Source organism: Prunus mume, linkage group LG8, assembly GCF_029339155.1.
Source record: "Prunus mume cultivar Tortuosa linkage group LG8, ASM2933915v1, whole genome shotgun sequence".
NCBI classification, from domain to species: Eukaryota; Viridiplantae; Streptophyta; class Magnoliopsida; order Rosales; family Rosaceae; genus Prunus; species Prunus mume.
This window is the reverse complement of record NC_142705.1, coordinates 13,074,094-13,093,014: the sequence shown is the minus strand read 5'-3', so window position 1 is coordinate 13,093,014 and position 18,921 is coordinate 13,074,094. Positions and strand designations below refer to the sequence as shown.

At 35.2% G+C, this 18,921-nt stretch overlaps 1 protein-coding gene across 1 annotated transcript; it reads left to right on the top strand.

Moving 5' to 3' along the window:
* Positions 1–10,067: 10,067 nt before the first annotated feature.
* LOC103339348 (Peptidase S41 family protein) lies at positions 10,068–15,221 on the top strand. Its single transcript, XM_089043507.1, is given in 14 exon segments — positions 10,068–10,413; positions 10,416–10,531; positions 11,111–11,192; positions 11,390–11,520; positions 11,721–11,807; positions 12,396–12,474; positions 13,050–13,138; positions 13,284–13,319; positions 13,503–13,622; positions 13,736–13,822; positions 13,936–13,993; positions 13,996–14,084; positions 14,426–14,532; positions 14,867–15,221. Coding segments are annotated over 14 exon segments (1,557 nt in total). The 5' UTR covers positions 10,068–10,184; the 3' UTR covers positions 15,114–15,221.
* The last annotated feature ends 3,700 nt before the right edge of the window (positions 15,222–18,921 follow it).

Sequence of the window (18,921 nt, the reverse complement as noted above, 5' to 3'; positions counted from 1 at the left end):
AGTTGAGATAGGCTTTTCATCTCCTGCAAATAACATGCATCAACTTTTAGTTGGGGCTGCATACGATGCCTCTTTTGCTTTGTTAGTGGGGAGAGAGAGAGAGAGAGAGAGGTATGTTTGATGGATGGAACATGTACCATTTGATTCACTATTGCTTGGGAAATTCAAAGCAAATGATTAGCTTAGAGAGAGAGAGAGAGGGGATAAATAATATAAACCTAAAAATGTAGAGATATGCATATGTACACACATAACTAACACAAGAGAAGGAAAGTTAAAGAAAAAAAGAGAGAAAAATGATGTAGGTGTCAATCAATAATAATATTGGATTGGAATGGATCTCGTTGGCAGCTTTGTTGAGAGAGAGAGAGAGAGAGAGAGAGAGAGAGATGGGAAAAAGCTAAGGTCAGCTACAGAGGGTGAAAACGCAACAGGGTGGAGCCCAAGTCGTATTGGTTGGTTGGCTGTGCTAGTTTGCAACATATACTGATACCCTGCTACAGTCATACAAAACCCTTTCTTCTGATGGATAGACTGTAGATTGAAACGACCTCTCAATAACACTTTGACCAACCCTCTCTCTCTCTCTCTCTCTATCTCAAGGGCAGACAGGGCAACTTTGAAATATTATTTCAGCAAGACTGCAAAACTTGCTAGCTAGCAAGCTGCTAAATACAACATGAAGTCAAGTATGGTGAAGAAGAGAATAATGGAGATAGTAATGTAACATACGTATATTTAAACTTTTTGGTACATTATTATTGTAATTGACCAAAACCTACGTATATTTAAACGTACGTATATATCTTTATCTTGTAGGTGGGCGAAGTGGGGTTTGCTAGCTATATATTATATATTTTGCCAAAAAAAAGAAAGAAGCTATATATATTTCCTGTGTAATAATAATTAGTATTATTACTCCTACTACTAAACATATATATACATATATAGTTGAACTACAAGTAGAAAGCATTTATTCACAATCAATATCCTACCCCTTTGTAGGGGAGACCAAAACCCTACCACTATTTGATCCTTTTGGTCCACCCCCTCTCTCTTTTCCATTTACATCACCACACATTCTCTCTCTCTCTCTCTCTCTCTCTCTCACGTGTAAAAACACACACATGCTTGCTTATCATTCTCATCTATCTTTTTGGAAATAGAGTGCATGAGTTATACGCTACAACATGGGGAGGTCAGGTCAGAATGAATGAGTGATTAGTTTCTTGAAAGTTCAAAGCATCCATATATATATATATATATATATATATATATATATATATATAGGAGAGACATTTTAGTTGACATCTTTCTAAGTTTCACTCCACATTGTATTTTAATGATCCGAACCGTCTATAAATTCATCTAAAGATCATTTCTGGAAAAATCACTTAAATCTAAATCCATTTAACTACACCTACAATATATATACCACATACCCCACCACAATATATATATATATATGTGTGTGTGTGTGTGGAGTAAATTGATAATTCCATTTTTATGCTTTATATGCCATGCATTGTCACTATGCAAAGATCTTTGCCGTTTCTTTAGACGAATGAAATAGAAAGCAGAGGGTTTGTACTGTCTACATATCTATATCTATGTCTAAGCAAAAATATATACACACTCACGTTCTTATCAACTGATGAGGCAATTGTTTTTTTACCCATCCTCGAACACTCAATGGCTCAACCATGCACAGCCTTCTCTGCTTAAAATCCCAAGACCGAAGAAACTCATTTCTCTCTTTCTTCTCAAGTCCCAAAATTCATGTATATTTTTTTGTATTTATATTTAATTCCAAGATACTGTTACCAAGACCTCAAGGAGACCAAGCTTCCCTACACGAAAATATGTATGAATGTTTTGTTTTTCTCAGTATTTTCCTTTTTATTTTCACCTTTGTATTCACATTCCAATACAGAGGGGGACAGCTTTGTCTCCTTTGGCTCGAATATCACCAGCTTTTCCGGGCATATTATAATTTAAGCCACTCATCTTCGCCTTGCCAATTCAATGAATTTTTATAAGTCCTAACTATTGTTTCATTAATTTCAACACATTGTCGGCAGAAGAATATATGTAAAAACAATTTCCTCATCTAAAAATTAAATTGACAAGAGAATGTGTATAAGATATTTTGTATTTAATAAAGTTGTGGGGTACCATCGCTGCTTGTTTCTTCCATAAAATATTATTATTGTGGTTCGATTTTTAAGATTGATTTGTTGATTCAGAGGTGTCAAGCACTCGTCTTAAATTGAACAGTTGAATTTCATTTGGCATGTGTCAGTAGTGATTAATGATTCCAAAGCATGATGCAAAACCTTGGAAGTTTTTTAGTCCAAGTTTTGTTTGCCTTGGTCAAAGAGTTTGTTTACTATGCCAAACGTTCCTTCTTTTAAATAAGATCGTATCAGTCTATGGAGTTCTTGTTCTTGAATCCCTAAATTTTAAATCCGTTAAATTGTGAGATTAAGCTTTAATTTGTGAATTTAAGACTTTGAGTTGATTTGCCAACATGATTTAGCCCAATGAAAAAGGGTCATGATTTGCACATTAATGGTCTCAGTAGCACATCCCATCGCTCACTAATGAGAGGATGAGTGGCGTAAGAGCATCTACAATGACGCTCTCTATTTCTTAGCTAAAATTTGGCTAAGAATATAAGAAAGCTATTTTAGGAGCTTTCTAGGAGCTTTCTAAAAAATTTCAACTACAATCATATTCCCTAATTTGGAGAGTCATAAATGCTATAACTCTTTTTTGATTGGTCCCTCTCTATTAAAAAACTAAAATAAAAAATGGTTAGCATTAAATAAAGGTTTGAAATACTCATTAAATAAAGCAGCATTAAATTATAGGGAGCCACTAGGAGTCCTTTCTTCTCCTCAGATTTAGGAGCTCCTAGATGACTCCCTATTTTAGGAGGTGGATAGGGAGCATGGTTGGAGTTGCATTTTTATCATTCCTCCCTAAAATTTGTCTAAGGAAGTGATTTAGGGAGCCCATTGTAGATGCTTTAAGCATCCACAATGACGCTCTCTATTTCTTAGCTAAAATTTGGCTAAGAATATAAGAAAGCTATTTTAGGAGCTCTCTAAAAAATTTCAACTCCAACCATACTCTCTAATTTGGAGAGTCATAAATGTTATAACTCTTTTTTGATTGGTCCATCTCTATTAAAAAATAAAATAAAAAATGGTTAGAATTAAATAAAAGTTTGAAATACTCATTAAATAAAGCAACATTAAATTATAGGGAGCCATTAGGAGTCCTTTCTCTCTCCTCAGATTTAGGAGCTCTTAGAGGACTCCCTATTTTAGGAGGTGGATAGGGAGCGTGGTTGGAGTTGCATTTTTATTATTCCTCCCTAAAATTTGTTTAAGGAGGTGGTTTAGGGAGCCCATTATGGATGCTCTAACACGCCTCAAATTGGCATAAGTCAATTCCTCTGCTATAATTGATAAGAGCGTGGGTCCACTAGAAAACCCACGCGCTCATTAAGGCCTTCAAACATCTCGGGCCTTGTCAGGTCGCAGAACTCCAGCTTGGGCCCAAGAACTGGGTAGGCTTAAGATAAGCCTTACCTGGGTTTCATATAACACGCCTAAGCAGGGCCAATCTTTCGGCAACACGCCTACAAAACAGATCAGCATTGATCTCTAAGATCTTCCTAATTATTGTGACAACAATAATCTAGGAGATTATGCCCACAGATTTTGGGCAAATATCTCACATGTCTTAAGCCAAACGACTAATTGACTGGACATGTGAAATAATGGGTCATAACCCAAGTAACGGCAATACAAAGCCTCTTACGACGACAAGTCAGCCACCAGTGGGCCATATAAAACCCAATCTCCACTGTGGGAGGAGGTAACGTTCATAAACCTAAGAAACCCTATTTCTTCTAACCTTGGAATTGACTTTGGCATTAGGGATGGACCCAGGATTTCAAAATGAGGAGGGCAAGATTTACCTTATGGGTGGATTGTTAGTTTTGAACTAGACAAAACCTTAAAACTTATATACTAACTATAAGAAGAAAAAATATTTTTTTTAAAATTGACCTAGGATGAAAAAAAAATATATATTGTCATGGGCCAAAAGCTAGGTCTATCCGTGTTTCACATCGAAGGCTCTTTGGCTCACAGCACACCGGTGTGTACAAAGACTCACAATACTTCATTCTTCCTTAAATTTCAGGGGCAGTGAAGTCTTTTCCAAAAGTAGACAAAACCATTCTCCACATCCTGCAAATCACAATATGAAAAATATACAAATTTTACCTTATTAAAATTACAAAAAGACATTATTTTTGCAAACATATTAAACTGTGATATATATATCCTCTTACATGTAAGAAGCAAGTAATATTTTCCTCTTCAATCAAATCTCGTGATAGCCAATTGGCATTCACTCCATTTTCTTGATCCCTAAGCACGTATCATGTGTTTTTTGTGTCTTGATAAAATAAAATAAAAATTTGTATTGACCAAAAAAATTTTGATGTCTACAAACTGTACATGGGAAAATACACAGGGTAATTATTTATTAGCATCAAGTATAGCTGTATATCTGGCTGAAAAATCAAAAAGGAAAATAAATAAAAGGATCAAAGTACGATATGTCTGATGAGAATACATTTTGAGTTAAAGTGATGAGTAAAACTATTTCTCTGTTTAATGACTATAACCCTGATGTACCTGCAAGATATGTCTCCATTAAACAAATGCTAACCAACCAATTGAAGGCAGATCTTAGCTGCTTTTGATCCTCAAAGTATACGTACAAGACAACTTTGTTTGAGAGGCCCCAATGACTAAAGGGAAAAGAGCAAAAGGCAAAAATAATCTTGACCCCATAATGACTTTTAAAAAGAAACAAAAATACTATCAAAATTAAATAAAACACGATGAAACAAAAATCTTCTTTTGGACTATACCTAAGGCTATAGCTTCTCTTTTTCTCATGATCATTATCCATGACATATGCCTGCTTTTTTTAATATCCATTTTCTGGTGCTAAAGTTTTCTTGCTTTAATGTTATAGATTCTCCATGTTGTAGGTATATGATATCATTGTACTGGGAATATAGAGAAAAACTTCATGGAGAAGAAAGAGAGCATACTTCAACATAACACACAAATATTTTGGGAGAGAGAGAAGTCTAGGATTTTTTACTCTGTACTTAAAGGACACAAGGAAAAGTTATGTTTGATGTTCTTGCCTATCAAATCATTGACGGCTATTATCTCATGTTCTGAGAATGGATATATAAAAACTCATATATTCAAATTCTCAAAGCTAGTCCCGGCCCTCATATTAGTTGAAAAAAAATAAATTTAGGTTTTAGCTACAAAAAAAATTTCACTTTTAGAAAAAGTCAAAACTTTTTTGAAAAAGACAGAAAAACCTCTCAACTTTCAAACTAAAGACATGGAAATTTAAAGGATTCCTTAGAAAATCCAAAAATAAATAAGGGCATTTTTGTCCATTTTGACTCTTTAAAAAATATTTCTCTCTCCTTTGGCCTTTTAGGTGGTGAGTGCCTGATTGAATTGATCGGGTCATGTAGGAACAAGGTTCAAGTCTACCGGTCAATATATAGTAAATTTGGCTCTCTTAGCACAAAGGAAAAAAAGAAAAAAGAAAAAAAACTTATCCATTTGGATATTACTTGCACAAAATCCGATTATAATTAGGATACAGAGCTATGAGGCCAAATAACTCCACATCAAGGAAGCACCTATGTATTACTTATTTATTAGAAGGCAAAACCCACACAAACACCCTTCCAAAGATATACCATATGCTAGCTGTATAAACTTGGAAGAAATATACCATTTTCATCAAACAAATTTGAAAGAAAAAAAAAAGAAGAAACAAGACTTAAACATTTTTGTTGGATTAATAATGCAAAAATTAATAGGTCAAATAATAGTATTGATAACTAATTAAAAAAACATATAGCCAATGGAGTCCAACCCAATGGAAAAAGGTTTTGACTTGCAGACCTGTGGTCTCAGTTCAAATTCATGGCACCTTGACTGTCGCTTATATTTAAAATACATATATTAGATAAAAGGGCAAGGATTTTGTATATGTATTGTAGTTCTTATGGCTTAAGGAAAAGTGTGAGAAATTACTTTTAGATTGCATGTATCCTTTCTCTATCCAAATGCATATAAAACATTAATATACATTTATACATATATCATATATCATATATTATGTACCTTCATATATATCATCATTATATGTCGAGCGACAATTTCTTCTGCAGGCAGCCTCTTTATGACCCTCCAACAAATTTTCAGCACCATGCCCATGCTGGTCAATTATAGATAGCTCTGAATCCACTTCCTATAATTCCTTCCTGTGTCAGTCTTCTGTTGGGACTTTTTTTTTTCACACATATGCAGCTTTTATATGATCTGCAAATATTCATTCACTCAAATCTTTAACATGGTTAAGAGGTATTTAACAACCACTTCCGCTTCCATACAAATACTTTCCTCAATTTTATTTCACACAATGGTTTTTTTAAGGGAGTTTAACTAAAACACCCAAAATGGGGGTTGAAATTATAAAAAAACCCAAGCACTATTTAAATATATAAACACACCCAAAACCCATCATTACACACACTCAAAACCTATTTATAAACACACCCAAAAAGTTGACTTTGGGGTTGATTTTGGGTGTGTTTCTATGTTTAAATAGTGCTTGGGTTTTTTTATAAATACATGTCTATAATTGGGTTTATTTATAAATTTGTATTTTTGTAATCTCATTTGCTACATGTTTAAGCCTTAATTAAGCCACCCTCATGAGACCATCAAAGAGAAAGAAGAAAAAAAAAATCTCTCTTTTGGGTTTACATGTTTAGGGCAACCTTATATAAAACATAGAAGAGGGAAAAAGTAAAAGGTGGGTTAAAAGGGGTGTTGGAATGAAAGTCCTCCAATTTTGAGGTCATTCCCTCATTTGAAAGATCTCTCTCTCTCTCTCTCTCTCTCTCTCTCTCTCTCTCTCTATATATATATATATATGTATATATTTATATATATACATATATATCTATATATTTATATATATACACATATATATCTATATATTTATATATATATATATATATATATGCAATGGCTTAACAAAAATGAGCCTTTTACAAAAGGGTGCAGTTAAGATGATTATAAAAGCACCTACATGTTTTGGTTTCCTTTTCGTCCTTCAGTGGGTTGAACACCTTTCTCTCTTTTGCTTTTGGTAAATGTCCTTTTATCTCCTTCTTTCCCATACCCTTTTCCCTGATGTAACTTTGGGAAATCCAATCAAAACCTCACCTTTCTCTACATTAGTAGGAAAGAGGACTAAACAAACAGCTTTACCTTCAATTAGTTTCTCTCTCATTTTTGTATCTCCTGCATGACATGTTTGGATTCAATCTCTCTAATCCATTTTACTGAGATTATAGGTAGAAGAATCAAGCCATAATCTATATGAGTTTGGCTCTGGATTTATATTTTTTGATGACATTATGCGCATCGTCTTGTTACACAGATTTCTATTTAATTGTCGTTCTAAAAAACTATGCACTAAACCTTATATGTTTGTCCTTCAATTCATATCAAAATATTTTTGAACATAAACAAAATAAGGTCCCTTGCTACGCGAAATCTCGTTTTGCAAGAGATGTGAACAACATGTCATGTAAAACAGGGACCATCTAAGTAATTTATCATAAAAATACTATTCAAAATTTATGTGTAAAGAGAGCCTTAGACCACTCAATTTAGATGGGTTGTGAACTTACGAGATTCTCTATAAAGGGTTCAGAAATTGGCGCATTCTGTTGCCTTATTTGGGCCGTCAGTTTGGGCACTGGGAGCATTTCTACTATGCAAAATCATGTTACTGGTCAAAATCATTCTCTTCTAAAATTCAGTTATACTGATTGTCATATAGAACAGACATGGGTTGTGGGGAAAACACATTAATGAGAGAGAGAGAGAGAGATGACAAAAATGGGACTATGGCCTGCCCCTTTACGTGGTGTATTTAACCTTATAATTGAATTGGCTGGAACGAAAGTGAACCACAAACAAGAGCTAGCATTAGGACCTTACATGTTAAATCCTTCGATGAAACGAGATTTATTATCCAGTGGAAAGTTCTACTCTATGTTTTGATAGTAGTTGCGTGATCTGGGAGATGACAGAGATCCATTATTTTGGATCTTTCGGATGCTCTGATTGTAGTTGCGTGATATGGGAGATGACAGAGATCCAAGAACAAAAATTGAAATTCATCGGCATTCTAGAATTCATCAGAAAATGGGAAAAATATCTGAACTCAATAACACTTCTTAAATTCACCAATGGGGTGTTAGTTGGATTAGCTCAAGCCTTTGGTGTACTCCCAAGTGATCCTGAGTTCAAACTTTATGGTACCGATGTATGTGAATTTCACCCCTTCTCCTTCCTAACTTTGATAAAATAAAATAAAAAATTAAGAACACTTCTTAAATTCCTTAAATATTACATTCTTAACCCATCCCAATGCACGGATTAGCCCGTTTGAGCTCAATAGGGCTTAGCCTAACCAATCCAGGCCCACCTTTTTTAATTGACATGGCGACATTCATTAATTGACATGACATGACATCAATTAAGGTGGTCAATGTTGTGTATCTAAATAACATTACTCTTATAATATATATATATATATATATCTATATATATGTAATATATAAAAAAAGCAGAGAATGAAAACATTCAAAATACCAAAAAATGCTCTTGGTTGATGCAAACATTAATGATTATTAATTAAATGAGGATAATATAGTAAATTCACACTTTTTCATATAAAAAAATTAAAATTAAAAGAAAAATAAGATAACGGATCTTATTTTTATGAAACACAACTACCCATTATTTTTTAATTTCTAAAATATAATTTTTTTAAAAACCTCTCTCCATGCAGACTAGTATTTAGTATTTAAGATGCATTCAACAGAGTATATAAGACAAATTATATTTTGTCTACGATACACATATACGAGAATTTTCTATAATACACTTAGTATATTTGGAAAAAAAAAAATAGATTTTCACATGGCAGGCTCAACAAAGCCCTTCCCAACCCGTGATAGTGGGCTTGGGCTAAGACAATAAAATCTAAGCTGAAATGATCCAGCTTAAACTCAGACCAAAACTTGAGGTGGGAAAAGTCCCATCCACCATCCTTTTCACCAATCAAGTCGTTTATAGTGAGAGCCTTATATATGGCCCTTAGGTGAGGTTTTATCTCTTAACCATTGAATCAGGCTAACCAATTTAATCCAATAACTAATCAATTTGATCCAACGATTAAAAATAAGGCCTCAACTAAGGACCATATATAAAACCCTCACTATAGATTTCTTGCACAACCATCCTCCTCAAACCTAGTTCTTCAATCTACCAATCTCCTCTGGTTGGGCCACACTCTCCTTCACCACAAGCACCTCCCCTACCCAATGAACACTTACTCTTATAATCCAACAAGAATTATATAGTGAGAGCCTTATATATGGCCCTTAGGTGAGGCTCTATTTCTTAATTGTTGGATCAAGTTAATCAATTTAATATAATAACTAACCAATTTGATCTAAAATGAGATATATCATCACCTAAAGACCATATATTAGGCCCTCATTATACAATGAGTCTATAATCCAATACCAAAACACATGCAAGCCAAACCTAATAACCCATTAGAATTATAGAGCCCATATGGACCTAGCCAGCCCATTAATCCACCCGCCAACAACATGGCAAAACAAAAGTTTCTGTTTGGTTTAACCAAGTATTCAAAACCAACCTTTTCATTTTCATTTTCCAAGTATTGAAAGAGAGGAAACGGCCAAAGAGAAAATTCCAGGAACTCATGATTTTTCACCGCAAAAATAATATTTCCAGGAACTCTAGCCTCTTACCATGAACACGTGTAGCAAATCCAGAGGCTCTGTGGTGATGGATCTCCGGAGCCACAGAACAAAAGTTTCCTATGGACCCCATCAGAATCCCAACAACGTATAACGGTCTACAATATTCAGCTTCTTCCTCCCTCTTCTTCATTTTGTCCATAAAAAAAAAAAAAGAACAAAAAAGGAAGAAGAAGAAGAAATGGAGCCTCTTTGCCCAAACTTGGATCTCAAGCCCGCACCTTTCTCACCAATTTCACCAAGATTCTCAAAACCCAATTCTCTGTCAGTGCATTCACATCGGTTTTCATGCTCGGATCGGCGTGTGACCAAGAAATGGAGGGTGCCAATTGTGCCCAGTTGGTTCAAGGCTGCTAGTAATGTAAGGCCTGATGAAGCTCAGGTTTGTGGTCAGGAGCTGATGAGGTCAGTTGAAAAGGCTTGCTTGCATTGGCTGCTGCCGCTGCTGCAAATTATTCCATCTTTTGTGATTCTCCGGCTATGGCAGAGTCGCTTACTGTTGCTTTTCCGGTTTCACGCACCACTGAGGTGATAGATTTTGTTTCCTGTTTGATTGAGTGTTGTTGGGTTATGTCATTTGTGTCCATCCAATACTAATCAACTTATGACTTTAATTAACTATGTCAGATAACTTAGATGATATTCATGAATTGTAAAATATTTTAAGTAAAAATACACTCTAGAAGATTTCACACACTTTTAAGAAATGGAAAAGAATAACAGATCATTTTGTAGAGTATGAATTAAACATATTTTCGTGTTTGACATTAACGTGACCTGTTTATTATTCGTATTAGTATGTGCCAATTGTCTTATGTTTGGGTTCTTGAGGTAACAAAATTGCCACCCTCTATTCTATTCTATTGCTGTTGTTTCTTTCTTCTTCTTGTTTTGTTTTGTTTTGTTTTGTGTGTATGTGTATGTTGTTTTGATATATAATTTGTGTTTGATGGAGTGACTGTAATGAGTTTTGCTAATTTCGTTAGATTTCTTTTACCAATTTGTGTTACTACTTTTGCCAATAGATCACAATACAGTTAATACTCAGTTGGCTGTACTTGGATCACAAATTGATGACAGTTACTAAGTAGATAATTTTTTTTCCAGGTGAATTCTGTTCAGAGAACTCTTGTGGAGACTTGGGGTTTGATTAGGGAAACATTCGTAGACCCAACTTTTAATCATCAAGGTATTTGGTTACTTTATCCTTCTTTTATCGTTGTTAACTGACCGAGGAATGCACACCAACGGTTGCATTTGAAGATCATTTATACTCCATTCTAATGTCCAACATCTAATTGTGTGGCTCTTTTCCTGAAATGAAATTGCTACAACATTTGGAAAACTGTGTTTTTAGTGTTGAAAATGAGAATTCTTTTTCTGCAGATTGGGATCTAAAGTTGCAGCAAACAATGGTAGAAATGTTTCCCCTGAGGTCAGCTGATGCAGCATATACGAAAATCAGTGGAATGCTTGCTACTCTAGGTGATCCCTTCACGCGGATTATCAGTCCCAAGGTTTTCATTTCATTCCAGTCTCTGCTATGTCAATTCCATGTCAATTTAAGCTGACAATTGCAATACATATTTGATTAACAAATTGAGTTGAACTGTGATATGTCCACTTATGGCTATCATGACTATGTTTAACTGTGATATGTCAAACTTACATAAAAAGTAATTATAGCTATCAAGCTAATTATGTTTTTCACTCACAGGAATATCAAAGTTTTCGAATTGGAAGCAATGGAAATCTACAAGGAGTTGGCCTTTTCATAAGTACTGAACCAAGAACAGGCCATTTGGTTAGTGATGGCAAATAATCTTTTGATATTTCCTATCTTTTCGTAAATAAGCATATGGAAAATTGATATATGTTGTTCCTTGGATATGTACAAGTCATTTGACCTTGTGCTTGAAAAATGTTAATAAACCAATATATAGTGGTTCTACAAAACCTCCAAAAGTTTATTGCAATTTGTCTCTTGTATTCTTTCTAAGCTACTTAGCCGTTCATTCTTTATATGGTGTTTTTAGTAATTTAGCTGTTCATCTAGTTGCCAATTATAAATCTTATCGCCTTAAATGCATATATCCAAGTTTGGCTTATGTTATTTCCAGCATTTTGGAATGTGAAATGAGGAACTGTGCCTTTACGACTGACCCGGTGACTTTATATGAGAACAAAAACGTCAACTTTCCACTGTATATCAAGCAACCAATCTGTTTTATTATAAAATTTTCTGTTATTATTTTTGAAAGAAGTTGTGCTGATGGAGGAGCTCTTGATATGCTAATTTAGATTTTGTGAGCTGTGTTCTGATGTAGGATAAAGAGATGCATTAATATGCTAATTTACCACATGTAAATTTTATTTTTATTGGGCATTGCAGGTGGTTTTGTCTTGTATAGAGGGTAGCCCGGCTGCTCGTGCTGGTATACATGAAGGAGATGAGTTGGTTGAAATTAATGGTAAATCAAGATTCAAACATTTGGCATTTATTTCTATGAAGCTGAAAATGGCAAAATCCTACTTAAAATCTTTTTGGTGGTTGAATCCTAATAGTGGGACATGGTTGACAATGTTTTGATTCAAACCATCAAAATTATTTTAATCTGTTGTGGATTAATCTAGCTCAAGCGAAATCACATTCTTCATTTATAAACCTAATGCTGCCATCAGACTACAGATACTTGAGATTGTCTACATTCCATTGCTCAAATTATAAATTGGGCCTGCAGCCTGCTCCTTATCAGGAACAACGAAAATGCTCTAACGAGATTATCAAGATCCAGTGTCAAGTACTAATACTCTCGGGTTCCCATTAGTATGACTATAAACAATGAACACAGATTTATGGAACTCACTGCTGAGTTGTTCTGCTTTTTCAAATATCCTTTTTTTTTTAATTAAAAAAATGAAACTAATTTTTCTCTGCAGGATGCTCCTTAATCAAGAAATGTATTCCAAAATTCCAACTTTTTCAATGTCTTCTGTTTACATTTAAACTCGCTTGTCATTATTTCAATACTCTGTATGAGTTCAGGAGAGAATCTTGATGGTGTTGACACTGAAGTAGCAGTTCAGAAACTTAGAGGTCGAGTTGGAACAACTGTTACAGTAAAAATCCAGAGTGTAATCATCAACTCTCTTTTTATTTTTTCTTTTTTTTCCATATTTCAGCAGAAATTAGTGATTGTGATCTGTTGTGATCCTGTAGAGTGTGGCCAGCAGTTGCAAATGGCTTCAGCTAACTAATTTCATGTTTTCTGTTATGCAGAGCAATGATTTGGGAAGTAACTCTAGTATACAAGAGGTACTAGGCCATCTATTATTTTGGCTTTCTTATAGTTTCATTCATTTTCAAATGCACTTGGTTTCTTTGTGATCCCTCATGCATCTTCAAAGTTTTTAAATTAACAGCATCAATCAGAAGCATGCATTTAATTTCACAATGATTTTAGTGATTTGATCTGAAAAATGACTCGTCTGCTTGAAGGTGAAACTACCTCGTGAGTACATTAGGCTTTCCCCAATTTCAACTGCTACCATCCCTCACAGAACTCCAGATGGACGTCTTACCAAAACGGGTTATGTGAAGCTGTCAGCCTTCTCTCAGGTACTTCACTTTTTCTCTTGGCAATGCAGAAAATAAAATTTCCTAATTTATAACAATATAATTGGTTGAAAGTACTTTGTATATTCTGAAAAGTCTTCCACCCCTTCTGACAGACAGCTGCAGCTGATATGGAAAATGCTATTAATGAAATGAAGAGTCAGGGTGTACACTCATACATACTGGATTTACGCAACAATCCGGTAACTTTTTCATTCTCATTTACATAAATGACATCTTCTGATAGTTCATTTTCCTGCTTTGGATTTATGATTATTCAGCATGTTTATCTTCTTCTTCCAATTAAATTCTTCAGGGGGGACTGGTAAAAGCAGGACTTGATGTTGCCCAAATTTGGCTAGATGGGGATGAAACTTAGTGAACACAATTGATCGGGAAGGGAATTTGCTGCCCATCAACATGGTCAATGGGCATGCTATAACACATGATCCACTTGTTGTGCTTGTAAGTTTTGAACTTTATATGTGAAGTTACGTGCTTTTCATCAGAAAAGTATGCAGTTTTGTAAAAGTTGCATATACATTTATTTTCTTAAAAACTGGTGCAGTGCTGTCTAAAATCATGCCAAACAAGTTCTTGTCAATTTTGCTAGATCCTAGAAATAAAGATTTTATTTAGAAATTCCAATACAAGTGGCAATGCATTATGTCCAACTTTTATTCAGTTATATTCTCTCATGCAAATTGATATGTGTGCAGAATGTCTAAATTTGTCACACAAATAGTTGCTTCTTCTTACATCTTCATAATCACAATGGATTCTAAATCTTCTACTATTTCAAACAGGTTAATGAGGGTAGCGCAAGTGCAAGTGAGATATTGGCAGGGGCACTACATGACAATCGCCGAGCTACTCTTGTTGGGCACAGAACCTTGGGAAAGGAAAAATTCAGGTATGAAAATTGTGAAGCTGATTGCATCAACCAGAAAATTTGTTAAACTCTACTTGACTGTTAACAAAATGCTTAAGCTCCATTTCCAAATTACAAACTTCATGGATTGCTGTGATGTCCTTCTCTGCAAGCACCATACCTCCTCTTGTTTTCTCCTTTCACTGAATTTAAATTACATGTAATTTGTAATCTCACCTTTGATTACCACTGCTACACTTAATTCTAAATTTATCATGGTCAAAGAATCTGTCATGGTGTCTATTCTACATCTTTATTAAGTCTCAAACTAATGGCTATGTTGCTCCTTGTTTCCCTAATGCTCCTTGCTACAGAGTGTCACAGAGCTGCATGATGGATCAGCGTTATTTGTCACAGTGGCCAAGTATTTATCGCCGGCGCTTCATGACATAGACCAGGTTGGCATTGCACCTGATGTGCAATGCACAACAGAAATGCTCAATTCTTCCAAGGAATTGACGTCAAAGGAGAAGAGCTCAGCCTCATCTTTAGAAGCAGATTCCTGTGTGTTGGTAGCTGAACATGAATTGGACATCCAGGAGTCCAAAGGCACTGCTTCTTGAAGACAGGATCATGCACTACTTTATATTTGTATAGCTTAGAAATAGAAGATATACACGTGAAAAAGAACATGAAATCGCACAGGGCCTGCTTATACTTTTGTGTTTGTACATCTTGTGCAAGTAAGAAGCAGGTTATAGTGTATTCCTGATCAATTGAAAAATCAAATTAGCTTAAAGGAAAATCAATTGAAACTTTTGGGTTTTACCAGATGGATCAATTTCCAACAAATTTATTTTTAGGCTTTGTCAAGTTGGTGACCACTTTTCCGAAGTTGAAATCTGGAAACCAGAATCAAAATGGTTGCTATTGAAACTTTTGGATGTAGGGTTTGTGGTCATCTAATCTGAATTCCAAATTGATCAGGTGTGAGGTTTTCTTTAACTTAAAACTCAACAAGTAGCGTTTGATGTTAACACAAATGGTGAGGGAAACGTAGGACCAAGTTAGAATGAAGATAGGTTAAGAGTTCAATTCCTTCCAATATAAGAGCATCAACAGTGGGGAGGTGTAAATTGAGGTAAAGCCACTTTTACATCCTTTACAACTCGGGTGTAAATATGTTTTTCTAGGGTGTAAATGGGGTGTAGCCGTGGGTCCCTTTTATGCTAACTTTTTTCATTTTTCTTCTCTTTTCTTGGGTGGCTCTGCAAGAGATGTAAATATAAATATACATTTTATTTTAGATCCCTATAATGGTGATGTATATTTACATCCATTTACATCTCTCCATTAGAGACGATTCCAGGTGACTCAGGTGTATATTTAACATACACCCTCATATATACCCCCCACATGTGGATGTTCTAAGGGAAGTAAAACACATAAACTCAACTTTGTGAATCATAGTCCTATTTTAATTTAAAGTCGGATTGGATTTAGGCAGGTTTAAGTTGTTGAACCATCCAAAAACCACCCAAAAATAAAATTTAAAAAACGAACACAAAACACAGATAAGTGTTGTAGCTGGCCAAAAAGAAAAATTAGGACTTAGATAGCCACTTTTACTCAACCCTCAATACTTTGAGGCTGACTGGCTGGCTAGCTGTGATTGGTTGGCTTTTCATAGGTCGGCTGGCATGGAGGACCATACAAAATTGGTAGTTTCATTTCATGATTTGTTTCTTTCTTAAGGTGGACAGTGGATAGCCACAAATCAATTTGGTTTGATTTATTATGATTATTTGCTTCTATATATGGGATGGGAGGAATGTGCAGCGTGTGGACCGCACAACAATGAGAAGGTTGACAACGTTCAAATGGATGGCAACGTCTATCAACAGCTCAGGTCTTCTGGGGTTAATTTGGTTTTGGTTTGGCTTCACCACACACATGCTGACATTAAACATTCTTCAATTTTATGTTGTTTCATTGGCGACTTGTGTCGGTGCCTCCCTTAGCACTTTCGTTAGTGACTAAGAGAGGAGGTCACTAATTATATATTTGCATGTTCGTGACCAATATTGAAGGTGATGAGTAACTAGAAGTTGTGACGAGCTTATAGTGACCAACCAGTAGCCCTCAATATTTTAATGGACTACACATGCATTTTCAATTTGTTGAACTTTTTATACTAACAAAAAAGTTAATAGTTTTCTTAGATACAATTAATGGTTTTTTTCTTCTCTTATCCATTCCAACTGCATATAAGTGTATTAATAGTTAGGCCATCTCCTATCCATGAAGTCAAATTTTAAAATATCCCAAATTTTAGTCCAATTCTTCTCCTAACTCAGGAAAAGTAAGGAGCTAAAATTTGGGAAAACCTAAACTTGGGGCTAAATACCATAAAACTTTTTGGTGGAGTCCACTCAAGGCTGACGCAACCCATGTGTAAAGAGGAATCAATGGCACCATGTGTCGCGCTGGTAATGCAGAAGCTGTCGCAATCACTTGTAAAGATGAATCAATGGGGCACCATGTACATTCAACGATCCATATTAAATCCAAGTTATTTTAACGTTAAAAAAAAAAAAAAAATCCAACGGCTGAAATTTAAATTCAACGGTTAAAATAATATTTTAATTAATATAAATAAATCATATCCAACCCCAAAACTCACTCTAAACTCTATAAATACCCACCTATTTCTCAAATAAAATTATATTAATTTCAATTTTTAAGGTTAAATTGTTCAAAAAATTAAATTATAAAGGTATTTAAAAAGACTAAATGAAGAAAAGTTATCCATGGGAGAAAAAAAATTAGACTTAAACTATTCTTAAACGATTGAATAAAGTTGCGGACTTAAAATTTGAGTCTAAAGGGTTCAGAGGAAAAACTGTTTGAGTCCGGGTGAAACCAAAATAGTTACTTTTTGAAGGGGAAAATTTGGATTTAGGAATAAGTGGGTCAGAGAAGGCCTTAGAACATTTCCAATCGGAGTTATATAAGCATCACAGTTGTGGAGATGCAAAATTGCATTTTTTTTACATCTTCTGCAGGCGCCACAGAAGAAGTAGGTGACAAGTAGTTTCTGGAAAGAAGAAATAATCAGTATCTTTTATTGAATCCGGCCGAACTAATTAATGAATCAAAAGATCCAACAAAATCAATGCCTCAAAGAAAACCCAACTACATACAACTGTACTAATAATCAAATAACAAATTTCCATGAATCTGAAATCTTTCAGCCAACCCAATATATAAAACCCAAGCTTGGCATCTCCTAAAATTAATTCAGGTAGCGTTTGAACAAGGCGCAAAATGAGACCAGAAGCGATGCTCCGACAACGACGCTGTTTGCAGGCAAAGAGTAAGCCGCTCCAGCATCCATCGGGGACGGGCCGGGGCGCTCTCCTGAGCCGAGACCATCGCAGCCAAGACCAGCATCTGGACGAAGAAGAAGGCTCCGGAGATGCTAACTTGCGCCATTGGTGACTTGAACTCGGTAAATGATTTTTTCTTAAGTAATGAAGGAGGCTTTGAGAGTGTTTATGCGTTGTGAGAAAAATGGAGGAGCAGAGTGTTTCTTTATATACCGGAGGATGGAGCGGCGTGTGGACCCCACAATGTGAGAACGTTCAAATGGATGCTGGCAACGTCTATTAACAGCTAGTGTGTGTGTGTGTTTTTCACCCACTTCGACAACGCTGCTGGTGACCGACCGGTGTGGCGTGCGAAAGTTCGTCGTTAGTCGGCGCCGTGTATGATTTTCACACGCTAATTTTTTTCCTTTTTTTTTCTTCTAAAAAATATCAATTAAGAATTATTGTTTAGTTGTTAGGCACAATAATTAGTTAAAAAAAGGTGGCCTTCGCCTTTTTCTTTCTTTTCTTTTTTTGTAATGACAACTCTTATATATTTACAATGCCCCTGGAGTATATACTGAATTTCGGATTGCACTCTAAAATACATAAGGGGATCGAGGGGCGTGTGGAGCCCACAGCGCCAACGTTCAAATGGATGGCAACGGCTATCAACAGCGCAGGTCTTCTGCAGTGTCCCACTGCAACAGCTTTATATAATTAGTTTGGTTGCTGTTAATGGCCTGTCAAAGTTGGTCCGTCGACGGCCCGCCGTATACTGTTTTGACACGAAATGTAAAAGTTGGTCGGTAAGAAAAACAGTCACCGTTCATCATATTTTCACAATTTTTCATGCACAATATTACTTAATCTCAAAATTATGAATTAGATTTACGAAACCTAAAAGAAATGTAGGAATCAAATAGTGGCCTAGATTGATGGCACCGCCACACTACCACCATTAACACATTTACCAACCACCGCCGCACATTTATAGATAAATGTCTTTAAAAGATAAAAAATAAGTTAGATGTTTAATCCTACTTTATTTTAAGGTTAGTCG